Consider the following 23,214-nt stretch of genomic DNA (forward strand, 5'->3'; position numbering starts at 1 on the left):
GCTTAGCCACTCAAAATTATATAATTCACCAGGGAGAAAAGTGGACAAATGGTCTGAAGTCACAAGTCAACTGTACAAAAGGCTAGGAAATCAAGTACACTGAAAAATTGTGATTTTCCAGAAAGCGTTCCATAAATATAGTCACTCCCTATAAACTATTTTCAGTAACAGACTCTGATAATTGGCGATGATAACAAGCAACCAGTTGGACGCAGCACTTTCCAGCAAGTAGCAATACAGCAGCATTGTATAACATGCAAAATAGATACATTTTGTGGATTATACTGGTCAGTAATGAAGTTGACTTGCTTCTGGTGACATATTCCTTTCCATTCCCATAAAGCATTTTAGATGGCAAATGGAAAGTTAACCCATGACTCTCATTATGTACCTGGGTAAACAATCAGCAAATAACTGATTTAAAAGTCTTATACATAATACTCATTTGCTGTAAGTATCACGTTAAATTCAAAACTGTAGCAATGGTACAGTTGCCAAAAAACAATTGCATTTCTGCGGAGTTAAGAAAGAAAATGCAATATTCACAGCAATTAAACAAATCATGAGTTGCTTTTGCCAGGTTCTGCACACTTCTGATACATGTTACTATAGTAATGTTTAACTACAGTAATTCTCACTCCCTATAACATGGCAAATATGCACACATCTGTATCTATTTACTATAAATCTCACATACCTTGTCTATTTTTCCCCAATTACAAATTCCTAATGCCCATATTTACAATGGTGTTACCTATGTAAACTTGTCACGTTGCAAAGACATCCTCAAGGCATCGAAAGTGGATGATTAGCTATGATCATATTGAACGCATATTTGATGGACTGAATGCTGTACTCCTGCTCCTATGTTCCCACCAGTGGGGCACTACAACATCCCCATTACAGAATAGTGCAATTATTTAGGTAGTTTCCATTCATGTTGATATTTATAATAGAGAATTTGACAAGATTTGCATTTAAATGCAAGATTTTTAATACAAAATAGATAAAGACAATGTAGTAGGGCCTCCCATGGCATTTTTATAAACAATAGGAGAATTACCAAGAGGATGTGTGTGCTATGTGCAAGTATTCTTTTTGTCTTAAACTGCACAATCTTTCTTGCCCATTGCAAAGTGCTTCACTAACCCGCTGGGGTCCATCCAGGCATACTCCAACTTCTCTTCTACAGCCGTCGATTTTGCAGCCGCCCAACTTGTTCACTCCCTGCCTTCTCTCTCGGAAATTGGTGTCCCTAACTTTTGGAGTCTCCAGCAGTCTATGCTTATTCTGAAGCAATGTACTACCATTTTTGTTCCATTCTGGAGTTTTCTGCTCCCATTCGGAGACGCAAGAGGCCACAGAGATGGTGCTGCAGGAGTTAGAGCGCCTCTGCAGCTGTGGCCCAGATACTGGACAGTGCTGGCTAATGGATATGGATGCTACGTTATTACCAGGAAACTACAGAAACAGGATGAAAAATTAGAAAAAAAGCATGCAATATCTAAAGTATTTTTAAAAAAAACATTCTCCCGCCCCCAACATAATAGTTACTAACGGTGATTCCTGATATATATTTTTTCTTCCAGTTCTAATCATCTGCTAAAATGCTGGGGTGCAGCTTGAATAGTATCAGCCACCCTTTGGTACCTCAAAGTACCATTCTTCATTTAATGACGGTGGAAAGCATCATTGCCAAATCTTGGCCTTAACCTCTACAGCCACATGTGGATTTTTCAGCAGCCACTGGAGTTAGTTCCTCATCACCACTTGAAAATCAGATATTGTTTGCTAAACACACTGATTTTGTATCTAATACAACTCCACGTTAGAAAGTCTGCAAATGAATATCAAAATAATCCACTTACATATTTCCTCTTGTGGGCAGATATCTAAAGGCATGATGGATGATTTTTCTAAACTAAAATTTTCCTTAAGAGTTGTGCCTACTAGTGTAAAAAGACTACTAGTGTACAAGTGTCCTCGGAATTTGTGTGTCCCTGGATACCTCAGGCAAAATCTTACTTTGATTGTAAAGTACAAGTTGAGTGTTGCAGACATATGTAGAAACGTAGCTAACCAGGATTACTAACACTGAGCTGTGGTAGACACAGGGTGGTTAGTACTGCAGTATTAAGGCAATTTTAAACTTAGGTTTGGATTCCTTCAAAATCTCGACTCAAGTCTGCAAGATAACTAATAACTGTTAAGGCAACAATACAGGGCAGTAAATGTCCTTAATACAGAAAACATGATAGTAAACTATCCTACAGAATCACAAGGTTCCTTGCCAGTAAGAAACACATAACCCACTATAAATTACATGCTGTAAATGTAAACAAATGCAATCATTTAAAACAAATCCAAGAAATAAATCATCTTTTCGTAAAAGAATTAAAAAGTAATTGTAGATTCACAGAATAGATCAGAAAGGGAGAAGCTATATGGCACAGCTCCATTTTATCCCTCTGCAAAGAATCTAGAGAAACCCCCGATGCAAGTGCTAAATGCAACTACTTACATGCAATATCTCACACAGGTAGTTGTAAATATTTCTAACGCTGTGTACATTTCTCTCGGGTATACGATTAATGCATATATTAATGTATACAGCGAAAACAAGTGAAGGATTTATTTGGTTACTTGTATTTCTACTTTGATAATTGAGGGGCAAAAAAATACTTGGAGCCATTTAGTCTTTTTGAAAGCATGAAAGCATTAAAAAAATTCTTGTGGAAGGGTGAGTGAGGGGGAAAAAGTTTAACAGTCTAGGGGAAATAAATGAACCGTGGGGTAACACGAAACCACTGCTCAAAACCAAAATAATATTAGTTTTAGAAATAGAGACTTTCAGAAATTGCCTTGTGTACAGAATACTTACTGTCCCACATACACTCAAGTTGAACAGGCCAATTACTAGAATATAGTACCAACCCTCAACTACCCCATGGAACAAAAAACGTACATGACTCTAAAACAACATAATACAAAGTAGGAATTTAAATAAATTCTACAGCAGCTCAAACTGTCAGAATTGCAGAAAAGAACCCAAAAGGCAAGACGTTCACAATTTGACAGAACTGAATACTATCCTAAAAATGAGAAACATCCATCCTGTACAAACTCTTTTTTCCAAAAGCACATAGATTTAGTGTTGTGTAAAACAAATTAAGTAGTGTTACTGTACATACAGGAACTGAAGGTGGAGATGCTGATCGTACGTGTACTTTGTCTTTCCCCCTTGGTGTCCGCACTGGTTTCTCAGGCTTTTCTGTTTTTGCCTCAGCAACAATTGCTTTGAGTTGTTTAAGTTTTTCATCTTTCACCCAAAGTTTATTTTGCATCTCAAGCTGCTTCGCTTGAACACGACGTTCCTGTGGAGAGTGAGAAAAATGATGAATCCATCTTGTAATTACTTTAGGGAATTTAATATGCTTGTTTTTTTTTGTTATTCTGGAGCGCCCTGTAATAAGGTAGGCCAGCCCATGAGCTCGAGTCCATAAAACTCGGTTCTGTTCTCATTTATACTTCACTATTGCTTGATTTCAATTTTGTTGGCCTGCAGGTTTGAAGCAGGCTCATTGGAGGCCAAATCAGAATACCAAGACATTTGAGCCAAAACAGTATTATATGCTAGCTGGAATAGTAGCCTTGGAAACTCCATAACAAAACAAACAAGTAGACAAAACCGTAGATAGATAAGAAAGTTCATGAAAATCCCAAAAAATTATCCCTTCTAGCATCTTAATGAATATATGGATATTCAGAAGCTTAAAAAAGCTTAGCTAGTAAATAATCTGCAAGTAGGAACTGCTGTGTTTGAAAAACATGGTGAGACTCCCAAAGCGGTACATATTTTACTTGTTGCTGGAGTTGGGGAATATTTTATATGTACAAAGATATTCTGTTAATCATCGCTATTTGTAAGATGAATGTTTAGACAATTAAAAATAAAAGATAAGACTCAGGAAAATTAGGTTATAACCTGGTCCAGTTCACAGCAATCAACACCTAGAATTACTCACACATTCTTTCTCCCATTTCATCTTTGTATCAGACATCACTCCTTGCATTCTCTGCTCCAAGCGTCGTTTGTCCGACAGTTCTCGGTGCAACTTGTGGTCTCTCTCATCCAACTCGTGTTGCAAGGTCCGCTTATCCTCTTCATAGATATTTGCTGTCTTTTGCAATATCTCGATCTAGGAACAGAAACAAAAAAAATCAGCTCTACAGTTTTGACATTCAAAACATTTGCTGTTTGTGCTAGGGTTAGCCCAGTAGTTGGCTTTGCTGTAGATCCATTAGATCACCAATGCTTGAAATACAACCCAGAGGTTGTTGCTTTCCACCCATCACAATCCGTACCATTTGGCTGAGCTGATGGCCCAAAACACCTGCTTTCCTGACTGTAGAACAGTATTGAGATTTAGAACTGTTCACTCCTGACCCAGAGAGGCAAAGCAAAGCTATCTTAGCCCATAAAAGGTGGTACTAGATAGAATAGGCACTATGACCCCTTCCTTTCCCATTACATGCTCAGACCTACCATTTCAGAGATCCAACAAGGTACGGGTAAAATCAGCTTACTCCGAGTGAGCATGGTACAATTGGTGCAATCAATTGCAACAATTGATTCAGACCAAGTGTTGAAAACTTGATCAACTAAAAACAATGTGTACAGATGTTTACAGTTACAAGTCAATCACACTTGTTCACCCCATTGCTCAGAAATAAAAGCACAAAAAAAAATCACCTTGTATTCCAAGGTTTTGATTTTCTTCTCCAGTCGTTCAGTCTCTGTTTTCTGTCCATTTATAAACCGGTCCTTTTCCAGTAGTTTTTCTTGCTGATCCTGCATGTAGTTCTCCTTTGCTGAGCACTGACTGTCCCAATCATGGAGCATCCCTCTGATAGAGTTTACTGATCAATATTGGAAAAAAATTAAATTATATATAATGTTCTCCCAAACTCAAACTGAGGTAGTGTTAAGAGAATGCCACATTGTTGGAACCAAAAGAAATATGTTGCACTTTGCCCACTACGTACCAGTTTTCTTCATCTCATCAGTTGCCAGGTGGCGTATTCTATTCCGTTGTTCCAAACACTCTATAAGATGTGGCAATGTTTGTTCATCATTGGCATCCAATACCTCAACTGAAGGCAATGGTGTAAAACTTTGGAGAAGAGCTTCTGCTATGGATGCGTCTTCTGAAATGGCAGGCAAGTTAAAAAAAGAGAGCTCGATTGATTATTGTAAATTAAACACTATTCTGTCTTCAAAAAGTCCTTCTGCTCCCCCTCGTTCGCCCGTCTCTGTTGAAGCCTCATTTTTGTGTTTGAAAAGTGTTCTTCCTGCCCCAATGCAAAGATCATTTAGAACTACAAGAGGAAGCGAATTACACAATTTCTATTAAAAAAGGCTTAACTGATTCTTCTTCAGCTTGCTGGATAAATATATGGTCTGGGGTTTAATAAACAAATAAGAGTTTGCTTGGTTGACATGCAACAAGGATTAATCTTGACCAAGCCATGTTTTCTCTTAAATCTCAAAAAGAGACACCATGCCAAAGAAAAAGTTCTAGTCAAACAAAAAAAAATTGTTCGTTGTTCATTTAGGAAAGAAATTAACTTCTATTAATTCTAAATTTAAATATATTGTAAAAACTGATCAAGCAATGTGCAAAATGGGTGTAAGCCATGGCTCAGCTCGTAGCACTGTCAAGTCAGAAGAGCATGGGTAAAATTACCACTCCAGACGTAAAACTCCAGTACAATATAGAGGGTGTGCTGCACTGTTGGAGGCACCAGAGACATGAAACTTGAGGCCCACTCGGGTGGACAAAGTCTTATGGCTACTGTAAATAGCAGGAAATTTATCCTGTGCCCTGGGCCAATAATTATCCCTCAATCAACATCACAACTTGAGATTATCTGGTCATTATTACAATGCTGTTTGTGGGAGCTTGCTTGTGAATGTGTTGGTTGCTGTATTTCCTACATTCTAGATTTGATATGTCATGAGGGTGTGAAAGGTGCTGTGTGCTTCCCATCTGAAATTTGCCACTTCCAAGAAATGGAGGACACTAAAAAAATAGATCAACTGAAGCATCAACTGAAGGCATTGCCTTCTTCCAGACCCTTCCATCAAGCAGAAGGTACAGAAGCCTGAAGACTCGCACATCCCGACATAGGAACAGCTTCTTCCCCACAACTACAAGACTCCTCAACGACTCCCCCTCGGACTGATCTGTTCCCTGTAAGAACACTATTCATGACGCCCTATGCTGCTCTTGCTGGATTTTCCTTGTTTGGCCCCTTGTTCTGCACTGTAACCAATCACTGTTTTGACGATGTACCATTTGTCAATGTTCCCTGTTGATTATTCTTTTTGTCTCCCATGTACGTACTGTGGACGTTCCTCGGCCGCAGAAAAACACTTTTCACTGTACTTCGGTACATGTGAAAATAAATCAAATCAAATTTACATACATGAGAAACTACTTGAAATTAGTATGAGGAGCAGCAGTGTGGGGTTTAGTCATCCTTGAGTTTATCATACTACATAATTAACACAATTATAATTTTGGGGAATTAATTTCAAACAGGGTGGTGTCCACTTTAGATAGAAATCATTATCACAGCCTTTTTAAAAAAATTACAAGTTTGATGTGCTCTGGAGGTTGTTTAAAGGGTCGAATGGTCTACACAAAAGTGTAAATTGCAGAGCAGCAATTGTATTTCTCTACACAGTACAATACCTCCATAAATGGGGCCTCCTCGTAGTTCTAGTTTCCTTGTTAATTCTTCTTTGAAAGCCTGATTCCTGTGTCTACGGCCTGGAGTGAGGCCACAGATTGGTTTATCTACAGGTCTGGCTACTTCCACTTCTTGAGTCATTTCAGCAAATCTCATAACCAGCTGCAGTGTACAAAACAGTTCAAATTAGAATGTTCACATGCATGAATTCAAAATGTCATTTGAGACCTTGATCTCCTGAAATCATCTGGAAAATAAAATACCAACATAGTCTTAAAGAAACCCCTAATCTTCCTGTCACTGAATTGGAGAAGGGACGTATCGTCCTGATATATATATATATGCATGTGGCAATTGCCAGGGAAGTTTACATTTTTGATGGGTTGCTGCAAATGTGTCCGAGGCAGAGCTTGGAATGGAAACTCGGAATGGAGCGTGGGACTTGCCTATATACCTATGCCAGACAACTCAGACCAGCTTTAAACTGTAACAACTGGGTAACCAACCCCACCCCGGATCAACTAATCCCCATCAACACCTCCTCCCAATTCTGCCACCGTGCCTCACCAACCCATCTAATCCTCACATTCATCAACAGATTGGACTTTAAAAAACTTTAAACCGAATATTGCAGCCAGGTGATGTAAAAAGGTGAGCGTCATCTTCTCAACACCCCGCCGGACTTACGCAGGAGATGCTGCGCTGCCCATTTCTGGGTCAGACATATAAGAAGGTCCCAAAAGATTGGCAACATATTTGGGTCAGTAAAACCATCGCAAGCAGCAGCAATGCACTCAACATTGTCCCTCACCGGATGTTCTGGGCCCATGAGTGAAAGCACCTCATAGCTTCTCAAAAATTCAAAACAAAATAATGCTTTTCACATTACGGCCTGCTTGCTAGAGGAAAGCTTAGATATGCTGGATATAGCACAGGAGCATTATATCCATAATCGGGAGACAGATCTTCACTGAAGCATTAACACTTCACTTTTGTATTGCCAAAAAGCTGAGGATGTTCAGATTTGAATGTGAGGACAATCTACTCTATTCTTTCTACAACACTCACCAGAGTTTCCTCATAGTCATCTGCTTTGGGATTGACGCACACAATCATCCGAACCTTCCCCTCACCATCAAAATAGTTCTTAAAAAGGTGAGTAAGCTTTGAATCTCTATATGGAACCATCTGAAAAATAAATCCATCATGTCATCTGGCCACAATACATTGAAATTGTTTATTACGACTCTTTATAAAATCAATCTGTGCAAAAGCATCAAAAGAGGGACATGAATACCGATTTGAAATTTCAAATCTCAAAGCATTGTGGATTTCAATATGAAATACAAAAATTATTTTTACTTGCTTGAAACCCAGTGGGCAAAATTCTCCCATCGTGAGACTAAGTACCGATGCCGGAGTGAAAATTCGAGTGTTTCACTGCGGTGTCGGAGGCCGCTCCTCGCCCCTATTCTCCCACCCCCAGGGGGCTAGGAGCGGCGCCTCATCAATTACGCGCGCCGGGCCTTGGCACTGCGTGAAATCGGTGCCGCATAAATTACGCACCAGCGCTGCGTAAATGACGTCACCCAGCATGCGCGGTTGCCGTCCTCCCGTGGGCGCCCTGCAAGACATGGAGGATTAATCTTGCGGGTCGGCGGAGGAAAAGAGTGCGTCCTTTAGAGACGCCGGCAAGCCGATCGGTGGGCATCGATCGCGGACCAGACCCCTACTGAGCGACCCCCTGGTGCTCGATCCTCCTCTCTTCTCCCCCCCCCCCCCCCCCCAACACAGGCCGCACACGCAGCGTTCGCGTGCTGTTCACGCCAGCAGCGACCCGGTGTGGCCGACGTGAACCCGTCGGATTGGGCAGGCCGCTCGGCCCATTCGGGCCGGAGAATCGCCGCTTGCCTGCTACAAACGGCGATTCTCTGAGCGGCCTGTCATGAAACGCGGCACGCCATTTTGGGGGTGAGGGGGGTGGGAGAATCGCGTGCGGGTGCCAGGGCGGGAATCGCCCGGCACTCCCGCGATTCTCCCACACGGTGTGGGGTTGGAGAATTGCACCCAGTTACTTTTGAAATTCATACAGATAAATATTACCTTATTTGTTCCATACATTTGGTTTTCTCTCAGTACTTCGATACATGTTCTTAATGTCATCAGCGACTGATTAATGTTACCTGCATGAGAAAGTTATTTTAATTATATTGATCCTATTACCCATAAACAATATTTGCGCTCATGAACTGTTTTTTGGGGGGCATGGTGGCACAGTGGTTACCACTGCTGCATCACACCTCTGGGGACCCGAGAACTGTGTGGAGTTTGCACACACTCCCCGTGTCTGCGTGGGGCTCACCCCCACAACCCAAAGATGTGTAGGGTAGATGGATTGGCCACCCTAAATTGCCCCTGAATTGGGAAAGAAAAAGAATTGGGTACTCAAATGAACTGCTTTTGAAACATGGCCATTTTTGGTGAAAATCTAACCACTTCAAGTAAGAAGGATGTGCGAGATGCAAGAAGTCAAACAGATCTGTAAATCTGTGGCACAGATGGACGAACTTTCACAATATACAAATAAATAGCAAGTTAAAAATGACAATAATCCTTCTCATCTCAGGAAAATGACCGAATGTATTTATTTTTGTTTTAAAAATGAAAACCATGAGTAATAAGAATTCTCACCCACAGCCAAATTCTACTTGGAAATTATTCAGCACTGAAAAGTGGTGTACAGAAAGATGTTTAAAGATAGACTTAAAAGCATACTTGCTTTATGACCTACTATATAATGAAAATTTTGGGTCTGCCTTTGTAATTCTTGCAAATAAAAGCTTCCCAAGAGAAGCTCTGCTGACAATAATTCTACAGTAAGAGCTCAGACCTTTTGAGGCAAGAGGAATTCAGAAGACCAGCAGAAGAATCCTAGGGGGGGCTTCAAAAGCAAAGCTTTGCCTCAATACATCTTAATACCACGCAATGCTGCTACACTAATATCTGGGCTCACAGCGTGGACAGTTAAGCCACTTGGGGAAAGACAATTTTCCCCATTCAGAAACAAGTCCAGAGTTCCATACAAAGCATCAGCTTCAAGCAATGACAATTTTGTAGAAAAGTTCTACCACTAATCGCAGCGCAGTGTTAAAAACAGGTACACAACATGGAATTCACAAGATTCAGCCTTGTTAAAATCCTTACCTGCCTCTCGCAGTCTGCTGCCTTCAGCTTTTGTCCGGTTAGTTCTCTCACTTCCTGCCAGGTCCACCAGGGACAGTTGACTCACTATTGTCTGATCCTTGGCCTGAGATAATAAGGAATATCTGAGTGACCTCAACTTATATGTACACACAAAATTGTAAAAATACAGAAATATTCACTTAAACTATATGCACAGCTGACAGCATGTTAACTCTCTCCTTGGATTTCCAGAAGGTTCTCTAGTTTCCTATTTTAAAAATAGGCGATGGATTCTAGGATGAAAAAAATCACCAAACACTTGTAAAACTAACCCTGCATTACAATGCAATTTATTGCAACAGCAGCACAAAGATATCCATACTTGGTGGACTTGCACTGTGTGCATGATGTGAGATGCCGGCGTTTGACTCGGGGTGGGGGGGGGGGCGCACAGTAAGAAGTCTTACAAAACCAGATTAAAGTCCAACAGGTTTATTTGGAATCACTAGCTTTCGGAGCGCAGCTCCTTCATCACCTGATGACTCCGAAAGCTAGTGATCCCAAATAAACCTGTTGAACTTTACCCTGGTGTTGTAAGACTTCTTACTGTGCCCACCGCTTGTGCAGTCAGCAGTTCTTAGCTCGTCAGGAAGATTTGCTCACAAAAAATAATTTTAACACTTGTTGAATACAGCAGTATTGGTATCCCAGACTTGAATCAATAGACAAGGATGGCGCTGGCTCACTAATGATTGGTGCATTCAAACAGTTACTTTTGCAGGTTTCAACAAAGAAAATAAGATATTTATGCAACAGAGAAAGCATCTTCATAGACACTTCAGGGCAAGGCAAGAAGGAAATGGATGCACAGAATAGAAGTGGTAGAGCAACAAGACAAAACCCAAAGCACTATCCAAATAGACGGGCGATGGGCTCCAAGCTTACCCAAACTGGCAAGTGGGGATTAATGGGTGTTTCTCTGGTTGGCAATCAGTAGCTAGTGGTGTCTTCAAGGATCAATGTTGGGCCCACAATTGTTCACAATTTACATAGATGATTTGGAGTTGGGGACCAAGGGCAATGTGCCCAAGTTTGCAGATGACACACAAATGAGTGGTAAAGCAAAAAGTGCAGAGGATACTGGAAGTCTGCAGAGGGATTTAGATAGGTTAAGTGAATGGGCTAGGGTCTGGCAGATGGAATACAATGTTGACAAATGTGAGGTTATCCATTTTAATAGGAACAACAGCAAAAGGGATTATTATTTAAATGGCAAAATATTGAAACATGGTGCTGTGCAGAGAGACTTGGGTGTGCTAGTGCATGAGTCGCAAAAAGTTGGTTTACAGGTGATTAAGAAGGCAAATGAAATTTTGTCCTTCATTGCTAGAGGGATGGAGTTTAAGACTAGGGAGGTTATGCAGCAATTGTACAAGGTGAGGCCACACCTGGAGTATTGTGTTCAGTTTTGATCCCGTTATCTGAGAAAGGACGTACTGGCACTGGAGGGTGTGCAGAGGAGATTCACGAGGTTAATCCCAGAGCTGAAGGGGTTGGATTACGAGGAGAGGTTGAGTAAACTGTACTCGTTGGAATTTAAAAGGTTGGGGGGGGGGAGAGAATCTTATAGAAACATATAAAATTATGAAGGGAAGAGATAGTTTGTTTCCACTGGTGGGTGAAAGCAGAACTAGGGGGCATAGCCTCAAAATAAGGGTAAGTAGATTTAGGACTGAGTTTAGGAGGAACTTCTTAACCCAAAGGGCTGTGAATCTATGGAATTCTTTGCTCAGTGAAGCTGTTGAGGCTCCTTCATTAAATTTTTTAAAGATAAAAGATAGATAGTTTTTTGAAGAGTAAAGGGATTAAGGGTTATGGTGTTCGGGCCGGAAAGTGGAGCTGAGTCCGCAAAAGATCAGCCATGATCTCATTGAATGGCGGAGCAGACGCGAGGGGCCAGATGGCCTACTCCTGCTCCTAGTTCTTATGTTCAGAATGTGGCGACTAGGGGCTTTTCACAGTAACTTCACAATGCTAACAATAAAAGATTATTAAAGATTATTATTAATATGTCTTTAAAATTAGGGGGAGAAGGGAAGATTTTAGATGAAAAATTCCATCCAAAGGTAAAACACTCAGCAACCAACGTAGTGAGCAAAGGGTGAAAAAATTCCCACATTATCAGAGGACCAAAGAAAATAAAAACACATTCTTAAATTATATTAAAAAAAACATGTGCAATTTGCAGGAGCTGGTCTCCACCTATATGCAATGTTCAGGTTATTTGTAATGCTAATATCACCAACTTAATTTACAAATAAAAGGAAATGAAACATCTCCCATGGCCTCATTTACCTGAAGGACATTGTCCCCATCTGCATCTAATGGAGCCTGTGCCAACTTGATAATGAAAACACTATGTGAACGGCTGGATTCTCGATTTAGTGTAGTGTTAGCAATACGTCGCTTCTTCTGGCCTGCAAAGCAACAGAATTCCAGAAAGTGGTTTATAGTTAGAAAGGAGCGTCAGAAATTTGACAGAGAACTGGATTACCATACACCCCATTGCTCGGGACATATACGGAGTTATCTATAGCCCTGGTCCCTTATATAATTGAAGACCATATGCTTATGTTCGATAGAGCGTCTGAGGATATCCACAAAAATTTCAAATATTTGGAAATTTAATTTAAGGTATAAACCTTTAAGATGAACTATCGTTACCCACTCTCTTAAACAGTTCACATATTAAGCAGTAGTTTTATGTTGCTCTTAAATACCATTTGCTAGAATAGCAACCATCCTACACATATTGGATTATATTTGGATATGGGGCCCAAGATCAACTGAAGTGCGAAGAACTAACTAATCTTATAGATGGAAAATGAAGTAGGAAAATAACTGCAATCATGTGAAACTCACCTTTCCAAAATACTTCAAAAGCTTCTTCTGTTGACTTCACCTCCACCTCAGTGCAACCAGCCACATACATGTTATGATTAGAATCTTCTCGAAGAATTTTGGATTGTGGAGGTCTATAAGTAAACAGTCGGTTTAATTCTCAAATTGATATTATAGAAATAAATTACACCACATTTCCCAGATATATATTTTTTAGCTAGAACTAAATAGAAACATCCAAGATCAGAAATAAGGACATGGATATAATTCTGAACAAAATTTGTCCAAATATATTCACATGCACATGTTTGGGGAGCAGTGAAGAGACTAACTGAACGTCCCAAAAACTTTCCAAGAGGCTATTAGCTTCATTGACAGAGAGAACCATAAGGGTTACAGAGCAGAAACGGGCCATTCATCCCTTATGTCTGCGCCAGCCTAAAAGGGAAGGAGCTGCTCATTTTAATCCATTTCTCAGCACCTAGTAGCCTTGCAGGTTACAGCATTTTAGAAGCAGATCCAGGTACCGTTTAAATGAGTTGGACATTTCAGGCTCAACCACCAACTTAGGCAGTGAAAGGGCAGCACGGTGGCCTAGTGGTTAGCACAACCGCCTCACGGCACTGAGGTCCCAGGTTCGATCCCGGCTCTGGGTCACTGTCCGTGTGGAGTTTGCACATTCTCCCCGTGTCTGCGTGGGTTTCGCCCCCACAACCCAAAAATGTGCAGAGTAGGTGGATTGGCCACGCTAAATTGCCCCTTAATAGAAAAAATAATTGGGTAATCTAAATTTTTAAAAAAACTTAGGCAGTGAATTCCAGATAGCCACCATTTGCTGGGTGGAAGGTTTTTCCTCATGTCCCCTCTAATCCAGACACATAGCAAATTGTGAAAATCTATCTAAATGTATACACCATTTCAAGTTTACCCATGGGATAGATTCCACTTGTCAGGAAAGTACAGCCTTCCTTAAGAATTGAACAATGTTTGTTCTTCTACCCATTTGATTGACTCGGCTCAAAACTTTTAAATACAATTTAATTTTGTTGAATCTCGAAATGCAAATTGTCCAGCAAATAAGTAACTGTCATGGATTAACTATAAATTGTGACATTTCTTTCGAAGCATGGTTGTTCCAAGGAAGTCAGCATTAAATGGGATGGCCAAGTTTTGCATCATTGTGAATACATGCAGGCATAGAATTTAAACAGCGCCATTCTGCTCATGAAATCAAGACAAGTGATACTCGTTCATGAGAAACAAGACCAGGAGTTATCTGAAGCAGCAAAGCAGAAACATTTGTAAAGTTTATGCATGCAACTTACCCAGGAAATGTTGTATTTCAAATACCCCATTTTCTAATGAAGAGCAGCCCTGCCCAATCCAGGGACTAGTTTACAAGCAGAGATTGCCTGTCCTTTATTACAATTCCAAAATATAGAATGTGTTATATAAATGATCGAAAACTGGGATTTTAAACCAAAGCCATAGTTTACAAGCAAAGAGAACTGTCCGTCCAGCAAGCAACTCTCCTCTCACGGCTGATTGTAAATGGGGCTCATTGTGAGCAAGTTTAAAGAGCAGAAAAAAAAATTTCAGAGAGTCTACATGCAGTAGGTTCTTCTGAAAAAAACCAAGTTCAGGCATACTGCAAATGTATCTGAGGATTATAAAAATGTGAAGCAACAAAAATGTCAAAAACAAGATGTAAACCAGTCTGCTGGATTTTTCGAAAATCAAAACACATGATCCTAAACTTTGACTAAAATGTTTCTTTCCCACTAAAAGATATTTCTTGGGGCCGGTTTTGCAGGATTGAAGGAGCTGGGAGCGAAGTATGGGCTGGAGCAGGGGGAAATGTTTAGATACATGCAGGTTCGAAATTTTGCCAGGAAGGAGATACAGAGCTTCCCGGTGGAACCGGCCTCCACATTGCTGGAGGAGCTGCTGGCGACAGGGGGACTGGTAGCGCCGGCGGTTTACGGGGCTATTTTGGAAGAGGAGAAGACACCAATGGAAGGGATCAAAGCAAGTGGGAGGAAGAGTTGGGAGAGAGTATGGAGGAGGTGTGAGGTGCTCCGGCGAGTGAACGCCTCCACCTTGTGTGCGAGGTTGGGGCTGATACAGCTGAAGGTGGTATATAGAGCACACCTCAAGGGTGAGGATGAGTCAGCTCTTTGAGGATGGGGGGGTGGTTAGAAGGTGTGTGTGAACGTTGCATGGGGGGCCCTGCAAATCACGTTCATATGTTTTGATCCTGTCCAAAGCTGGAGGATTACTGGAAGGAGGTTTTTAGGGTAATCTCAAGTGGTGACGTGAAACTGGAGCCGGGCCCTCGGGAGGCCATATTCAGGGTGTCGGACCAGCCGGGGTTGGAAACAGGTGCGGAGTCAGATGTTGTAGCCTTCGCCTCGTTGATTGTCCGAAGGTGGATCCTGTTGGGATGGAGATCAACCTCTCCACCCTGTGCCCTGGCGGGGGGACCTGCTGGAATTTGTGACTCTTGAGAAGTTCAAATTTTAACTGAGGGAGAGGATGGAAGGGTTCTACAATTCATGGGCGTTATTCATAATGCACTTTCAAGAATTGGATAACATCGAACATTAGGGGGATTGGGGACTGTATGTGTTAATGGTGACTATGGGTGATTCCGGATTCCTTTTTGTTATTTGTTCACATTAACATGCGGGCAACTGTTTGGGGGGAGGATGGGATTGTTGTTGTTGATATGGGGATTGACATTATATTTGTTACTGCTTATTATTTATTGTTGGTGGGTATAAATTTGGCAGAAAATGTAAAAAAGGAGAATAAAAATATTTTTAAATGTTCCTTTCCTTGTGATCTGGCCAATATTTATCCCATAACCAGCATCACAAACAGATTATCTGGTCATGTATCTTATTGCTATTTGAGACCTTTCCGTATGCAAATTTGTTGTCACCGTCCTCCTCCCACCTACTTTACAAGTGATTCCACTTATTGCATTGGCCCTTTGCACTTTTGGAACACCCTTAGGTTATAAACGACAGACTATAAATGCAAGTTTTCTGATTCTGCAAATAGCGAGCTAAACTACCCAAGAAATGATCAGTTTTTTTGGTGGCAAACCTCAACTCAGTTGTCCTAATCGTCTTGGCCAATACAGGTTAAGCATCGCTTATCCGAAATGCTTGGAGCAGAGTATTATCGGATTTTGGAATTTTTCGGAATTCGGAACACAATAGCACAATCGCTTCACAGCTCCAGGGTCCCTGGTTCGATTCTGGCTTGGGTCACTGTCTGTGCGGAGTCTGCACATCCTCCCAGTGTGTGCGTGGGTTTCCTCCGGGTGCACCGGTTTCCTCCCACAGTCCAAAGATGCGCAGGTTAGGTGGATTGGCCATGATAAATTGCCCTTAGTGTCCAAAATTGCCTTTAGTGTTGGGTGGGGTTACTGGGTTATGGGGATAGGGTGGAGGTGTTGACCTTGGGTAGGGTGCTCTTTCCAGGAGCTGGTGCAGACTCGATGGGCCAAATGGCCTCCTTCTGCACTGTAAATTCTATGAAAATAATGTGCATCTGCAACGCTTTGGGAACCGCGCATCGCCCAGGACCACATGACGTCACATCGACACTTGAAATTAAGTGTGGATTTTTTCGGATAAAAGATGCTCAACCTGTATTTTATCTCAAATCATCATAGGACAAAATCTGATCATTATCACATTGCTCTTTGTAGGAGCTTGTTGAGCACATATTGGATGCTATATTTCCTCCATTACCACAGCAACTACACCGCAAAAGTACTCCACTGACTGTAAAGCACTTCCGAAAAGCACTATATAAATGTAAGTGCCCACCCCCAAAAAGAACAGTAATAGATTTCACAGGGATGACACTGACATACAGATGACGAAGATTAGTCTACCACTAGAAGGATGAAACAGCGTACTTGGCAACTACAAAGTTCCATCTAAATTGCACAAAAATATCTACATAGTATAAACTGAATATATTATTGGGGAGGAAGGGCACGAGCTCACAAATGTACATTCAGGCTCAGATTTAAATCAAAACAAGTGTTTATCACTGAAATGTATACTTTTACAAAAAGCAAGTTAAAATTCAAGCATTGTTGATATCATCATGTTGTTTTGTGTTAGAGGCTAAGCACAAGTGCAAGGAGTGAAAGCCTCCGTACATGCTTGGGACCACTATTGGTTTTAATAACTAAGAAGCCACGGGGATAGGTTGACAGGGTGGGTCAGTTAGCTGAAAAGGGATGTTATTAGCTATAACAAAACATCAATCAGCTAAATTTTACCCACTACTCTACCAGTTACAGTGATTGCCCCTGATAGCTTGTATATTACAGAGACGTACATGAACTCAATGTTCCGCACAGGAGTGCTGTTACAGTTCCACCTAATAAAGAAACATGGTAACAGTTATAAAAAATCCAATATAAAGCTGATTAGGTTATGTTAAAAAAATTTACATGGTGTATGAAGGAGGAAATAAATGAACAATGAACAAATTACAGTATGCATTAAAGTCTTAAAAATCAGAGGAAAAGGCCTTGGGAGGTTGCGATATTCACCTGGAAACACTGAATATTGTATTCATAAGAACACAAGTAGGAGCAGGAGTAGGCCACTCAGCCCCTCTAGCCTGCTCCGCCATTCGATATGATCATGGTTGATCTCATAGCAGCCTCATCGCCACCTTCCTGTCTGCTTCCCATAATCTTTCATCCTTCTACCAATTAAAAACCTACCCACCTCCTCCTTAAATTTGTATCCATCACACTCTGGGTAGAGAATTCCAGATTCACAATGCATTGAGTGAACTATTTCCTCATTTCGATTTTAAATCTGCCAATCCTTAGCCTAATACTATGGTCTCACACGCTCTAGAATGTCCAACAAGGGGAAATATCTGCTCAACGTCTAACCTGTCAATCCCCTTTAGCATCTTATACACCTCAATTAGATCTCCTCTCATTCTTCTTCTAAATTCCAGGGAGTAGAGGCCTAAACTGCTCAATATCTCTTCATAAAACAAGTTCTTCATCCCTGGAATCAATCTAGTTAAACTAAATGGCCTATAGTTCCCTAATTTCTGCCTTTCTTTCTTTTTGATCCAATGATATTCAAAAGCTAGTTGAAATATTTGTATGTGGAATATTCAAACTATTTTCTAGTTTTCTGAAATCGGCACTGCCTAACCAATAAAATACAATTTAAGGCATGCCCCAATATAAATTTAGATGATGCCAGTTTGGTGGTGATGAAGAAAGAAAATGCACCCCGACAATGGCCCCATCAATTCCCTTTCTTCCCAGTCATTTAAACATAATTATGATTTGTTTTGTAGGGGTGGGGGATTTAAGAGTGAGAAATATTCAGCCATTTCCAAAAGGATCCTGGAAAATCAGTGAATCACTTAGTGTACATATAAAGGAATTTAATGCTTTCAAACATAATTAGCTCCAATGGGGGAGGTATACGTTATTACTTCAAGGTCTTCAGTAGGGCTAGCAATACTTTTCTTGAAGCAGGCATGTCAGAATAATGATCTTTATTAGTGTCATGAGTAGGCTTCCATTAACACTGCAATTAAGTTACTTGTGAAAATCTCCTAGTTGCCACACTCCGGTGCCTCCATACACAGAATTTACAATGTCCAATTCACCCAACAGCGTGTCTTTTGGGACTTGTGGCAGGAAACCCATGCAGACACGGGAAGAACATGCAGACACCACACTGACAGTGAACCAAGCCGGGAATCAAACCCAGGACCCTTGTGCTGTGAAGCAACAGTGCTAACCACTGTGCTACCATGCCACCCATATGGCTTTGTGCCTGTAGAGGGGTGGCACGGCAGCGTAGTGATTAGCACTGCTGTCTCATGGCGCTGAGGATCCAGGTTCGATCCTGGGCTTGGGTCACTGTCCGTATGGAGTTTGCACATTCTCCCTATATCTGCGTGGGTCTCATCGCCACAGCCCAAAGATGTGCAGGGTAGGTGGATTGGCCACGTTAAATTGTCCCTTAATTGGAAAAAAAAAATTGGGTACTAAAATATTGAACCTGGTCAATACCTACTATCCACATACACACCTTGGGCATCATCAGTGGACAGTGACCAGGAACTATGCATGAATGTTCCCAATGCATATTGTTGCAACTAATTTATTAGCCTAAATATTACCCCTCATCAGCTAATAGTGTGTACAAGATAATGTAAGGCTCGAGTCACTTGGGGAGTGATGATGTCTTTAAGTTTGGCATTCTTGGATTTGTGAAGAGGTAGAATAAGCATAGTTCCTAACGTTGCATTTTCTAACAGATTATACCACATATTTCCCAACTTCTGTCCCCCATGAAAACAAAATTTTGAGGTCGACGAGCTTGAGCTTGTACCCATTGGAGTTTAGAAGAATGAGAGACAGCTTTATGGAGATGTACAGGATTCTCAGAGGGCTTGATAGGGTAGATGCGGAAAGGTTGATTCCCCTTGTGGGAGCATCTAGGACCAGAGGACATAACCTCACGGTAAGGGGTCGCCCATTTAAGACAGAGATGAGGAGGAATTTTTTCTCTCGGAGGGAAGTGAATCTGTGGAACTCTTCACCGTAGAGAGCTGTAGAGGCTGGGTCGATAAGTATGTTCAAAATTGAGGCGGAGATTTTTAATCAGTAAGGGAATCAAGGTTTTATGGGGATAACTCTAGAGAGTGGAGTTGAGGATTAGCATGTCAGAACAGTCATGATCTCATTGAATAGTGGAGCAGACTTGATTCGCTGAATGGCCTACTTCTACCCCTCCAACTTCTGGTCAATGCTCATCCCAGCTCCCTCAGTGAAAAATTTAAATACAAATGTCAATCCCATTTGAAGACATGCCAAAGTATGCGTAAAAGCACACAGGCAAAATTTGAAAGAACATATCGATGCAATTGTACTCTTACACAATTAAGCTGGTAATGTTTAAACTCTAGCTGCAAGTTTTGTATTTGATCACACTACAGGTACCAAATCACACAGGAATCTGGATTTTCTTTGTTCCAGCCAAACTAATAGTTTGTATAAATACTGTACATTCTATCAACAATTCAATTATTTTGAAAGGTCCAATGTAGTAGTCCCATTTTAACAAACCAAAATCACATTACTATCTTCAAATCAGAAGAAGGCAACACTCCGATCTAAATTTTTAATTGGCTGCACGGGTGGGACTAGAGAATTAGTCCACACTTTCCAGGTACAGTCTGGCACAGCAGCACATTTCTACTTCTGGGCCATTTTAGAAAATAGATGGCTGGGGGTGTGTCGTACGACAGCTACCTGCCTGCAAGTGGTGGGTAGCCAATTAAAACCTCTAAAAGGACTTGTATTAAAACAAAGTGGCTACGGTGCAGACACAGACCGTAATTTTCTAGACAGCTGTCAAGATCCCTGCTGAAACTGAATCGCGGCCAAGAGGCGGCAGCCCCCTAGTGTCAGGCTTGGGGCTGGGGAACCATGCCGAACTCCACGGTTCCCAACACAGACAGATCAGGCCGTACTGTAGGGCTTTGGCTCTACAATAACAGTCTGGCAGCTGTGGCTAGTTTTATCTTTCTTGCTTTGTGTCTCCTATCTACGTTTGCAGCTCCCACCACTCACAGATGGGCTGTGATGGCCCTCCAGCCTGCCCACTGTCCTTAACGGACTCTGGCCAGCTGGTCAAAAATCACACCAAAGCTCAGGCATCGCACATTTTGAAATTAAATTTGGATATTAATTTGTGGGCCACTCTGAATTTATGACAGCAAATTGGGTTACAGATTTCACTTACAATTCAATGCTAGATTGTAAAAGAATTACGCATCTTTAATTTCTTGGATCCCTCTGTAAAGTTTGCACTCTAAGGCAAGCAGATTGCTTCTCACTCCTGTTGGCAGCACTTAGACAATCTGATGCTCGGACACATTTATCAACATTGGATGAAACACTCCCATTCCTTTCTTTGGAGAAATAGCTAGTTTCCAGTCAGCCCCTACACCACAATACTAATCTGGTAACCTATCACACAAATTTTATTAAACACACCAGATTCAGGGAGCATGCAGCCAGAAGCAGAAGTGACACACCAACACAACAGCATTTATAAATATTTTAAGGCAACTTACTTTGGTTTAATTGGGTCTGGTGCTATTTCTTCAAGAAGATCGTAAAGGTAATTGTTGTAGATTTCAACATAAGAAACAAATAAACTGTAAACACTGTCCTCATCGATTCCTTCAGCTTTGCAGTGCTCAGGCACAGTGATCATATCAGCAAATTCTGGATCTATTCTGTGCCTGTGAAAATGAATTGGTTTAACAAATTTACTACATATGTGATACAGCTACTGGGATCATTAAAAAGGGACACCCCAGCATTTAAAAATGACCCTTGGTTTTACTAAACATTTATGCAAAATTTACATGCTCCTTCCTCCCAAAAGTAGAATGCTTCCTCCCAAAAGTAGAATGTGTAAATAAATCTGCATATAGTATACAGAATTCAGTAGCATTGCCGGTGTTGTGGATTCCCTCCTAATGCACCATCCAAAGTAGACATCGGGCGCGATTCTCCGACCCCACACCGGGTGGGAGAATTGCGGGAGTGCCAGGCGAATCACGCCACGCCGCCCTGGCACCCCCACGCGATTCTCCCACCCAACCCAAAACGGCGTGTCGTTTCTAACGGCGACTCTCCGGCCCAGATGAGCCGAGCGGCCTGCCGAATCCGACCGGTTCACGCTGGCGCCAACCACACCTGGTCGCTGCCGGCGTGAACATCGCGCAGCTGCTCCGTGAGGGGCCGGTTGGGGGGGGGAGATCGAGCACCAAGGGCATGCTCAGGAGGGGTCTGGCCCGCGATCGGTGCCCACCGATCGTCGGGCTGGCGTCGCTGAAAGACGCACTCTTTTCCCTCCGCCGCCCCGCAAGATCAAGCCACCATGTCTTGCGGGGCAGCGGAGGGGAAGACTGCAACCACGCAAGCGCGGGTTGGCGCCGGCCAACCTGCGTATGCGCAGGCGACGTCATTTAGGCGCCGCCGGCTGCGTCATTCAGGCCGCGCCGCTTTGACGCAAGCGTCAAGGCCCGGCGCCCGGGATTGAGTCGCCGCCACTCCTACCCCCCCCCGGGGGGGGTGAGGAGCGGCCTCCGATGCCGGAGTAAAACACTCCGGCGTCGGCACTTTGTCTCACTTTGGGAGAATCGTGCCCATCATTTCCATGACCAAGATGTGCAATTTGCTCAGACAGTTACACTGAAACCTGATCTGGCCGTTGCTAGATGTCTACATTGCAGAAAGCATTCAACTGGCGGTGACATTACGAAAACCCTAATGCTGTCTCAACCGAGATGGGCTAACTCAGCAGAAAATATATCAGGTCTCGGCTACTTTTGTCGCATCAGGGAGCTGGGGTATTTCGATTTTCAATTTAAAAAGCACCAACATTTTTTTGAGCCAAAGCAACAAACTTTCATGATTAAATACTGGAATGCAAAAAGAGAATTTTATACAAAGCATGTGAATTACATTGCCACAATGCTGTCACAATGCTAGAAAGGTTAAGTTATTCTGACTGATTCCTTCCCACCACATCCTCAATGGCAGTAAAATTAACTGTCCATTTGCTAAAAGGGAAAATCTGAACATTGAAGCCTGGATATTAATTAAAGGCAGAGGTGTGGCATACATGGAACGAGAGAAGCAGAAAACATCCAGCCCTAATGTGCAACGCAAGAGATTTTAACTGCCAGGTCTCATGTCGACATTCGAGCCTAGCGGGATCCATGCTCAATCACTGCAGGAATCCAAGTGCCTTTGGATAGGAGTGGGATTCTGGCCTCTGGGTATCTGTAGAAATGTTCTTTGGCATAAGACAAATGGAGAGCAAGGATTTTGTTTCAGAAGGGACTTGGAAGTCAGGGAAGAATAAGCAAAAGGTTTCTTTCTGGACTTGGGAGAAGCACTTGAAGTAATCAAAATCATTCCTGGTTTAATACATTAACTTTTCATTCAAGTCATGTACATTACACAATCCTGTACATTGGAATAATGACCATTTCAAATCTTATACATACCGTGCTGAGCAGAATTTACATTTTTCAAAGTTGCTCTCAGAGCTATGAATAAAAATCGCATTTGCCAGATAGAAAAGTCACATCCAGAAACTCATCATATTTCATCCATCAGTTTTTCCTTGTTAGGTACCTACCTGGAGGACTGGTTTTTTGCAACTGTAGAAACCTGGGCATCTCTTTTCTGACGTTCCAACAGAGCATCAACATCACCCTGCACCTCCATTGTATTCTTGTCATCTGGCTTGAAAACCTGCAGATGGCAAGCAC

General features: G+C 41.8%; 1 protein-coding gene across 6 annotated transcripts in view; it reads right to left on the bottom strand.

Annotated features, from left to right (window-relative positions):
• Positions 1-23,214, bottom strand: part of kif23 (kinesin family member 23) — a 50,165-nt gene that overhangs the window by 7,895 nt on the left and 19,056 nt on the right. For 3 of the 6 annotated variants that reach the window (XM_038813324.1, XM_038813321.1, XM_038813323.1), the window contains exons 6-19: positions 23,082-23,197; positions 20,998-21,168; positions 17,206-17,247; positions 12,862-12,974; positions 12,295-12,416; positions 9,961-10,063; positions 8,860-8,939; positions 7,825-7,944; positions 6,759-6,918; positions 5,047-5,208; positions 4,754-4,920; positions 4,026-4,199; positions 3,192-3,374; positions 1,150-1,461 (exon numbers count right to left, since the gene is read on the bottom strand). In XM_038813324.1, the coding sequence (XP_038669252.1) occupies positions 1,150-1,461; positions 3,192-3,374; positions 4,026-4,199; positions 4,754-4,920; positions 5,047-5,208; positions 6,759-6,918; positions 7,825-7,944; positions 8,860-8,939; positions 9,961-10,063; positions 12,295-12,416; positions 12,862-12,974; positions 17,206-17,247; positions 20,998-21,168; positions 23,082-23,197 (2,025 nt within the window). The remainder of the gene's footprint in view (positions 1-1,149; positions 1,462-3,191; positions 3,375-4,025; positions 4,200-4,753; positions 4,921-5,046; positions 5,209-6,758; positions 6,919-7,824; positions 7,945-8,859; positions 8,940-9,960; positions 10,064-12,294; positions 12,417-12,861; positions 12,975-17,205; positions 17,248-20,997; positions 21,169-23,081; positions 23,198-23,214) is intronic. The other 3 variants (XM_038813322.1, XM_038813325.1, XM_038813326.1) reach the window with 3 other exon arrangements.

This window comes from Scyliorhinus canicula, chromosome 12 (assembly GCF_902713615.1).
Source record: "Scyliorhinus canicula chromosome 12, sScyCan1.1, whole genome shotgun sequence".
NCBI classification, from domain to species: Eukaryota; Metazoa; Chordata; class Chondrichthyes; order Carcharhiniformes; family Scyliorhinidae; genus Scyliorhinus; species Scyliorhinus canicula.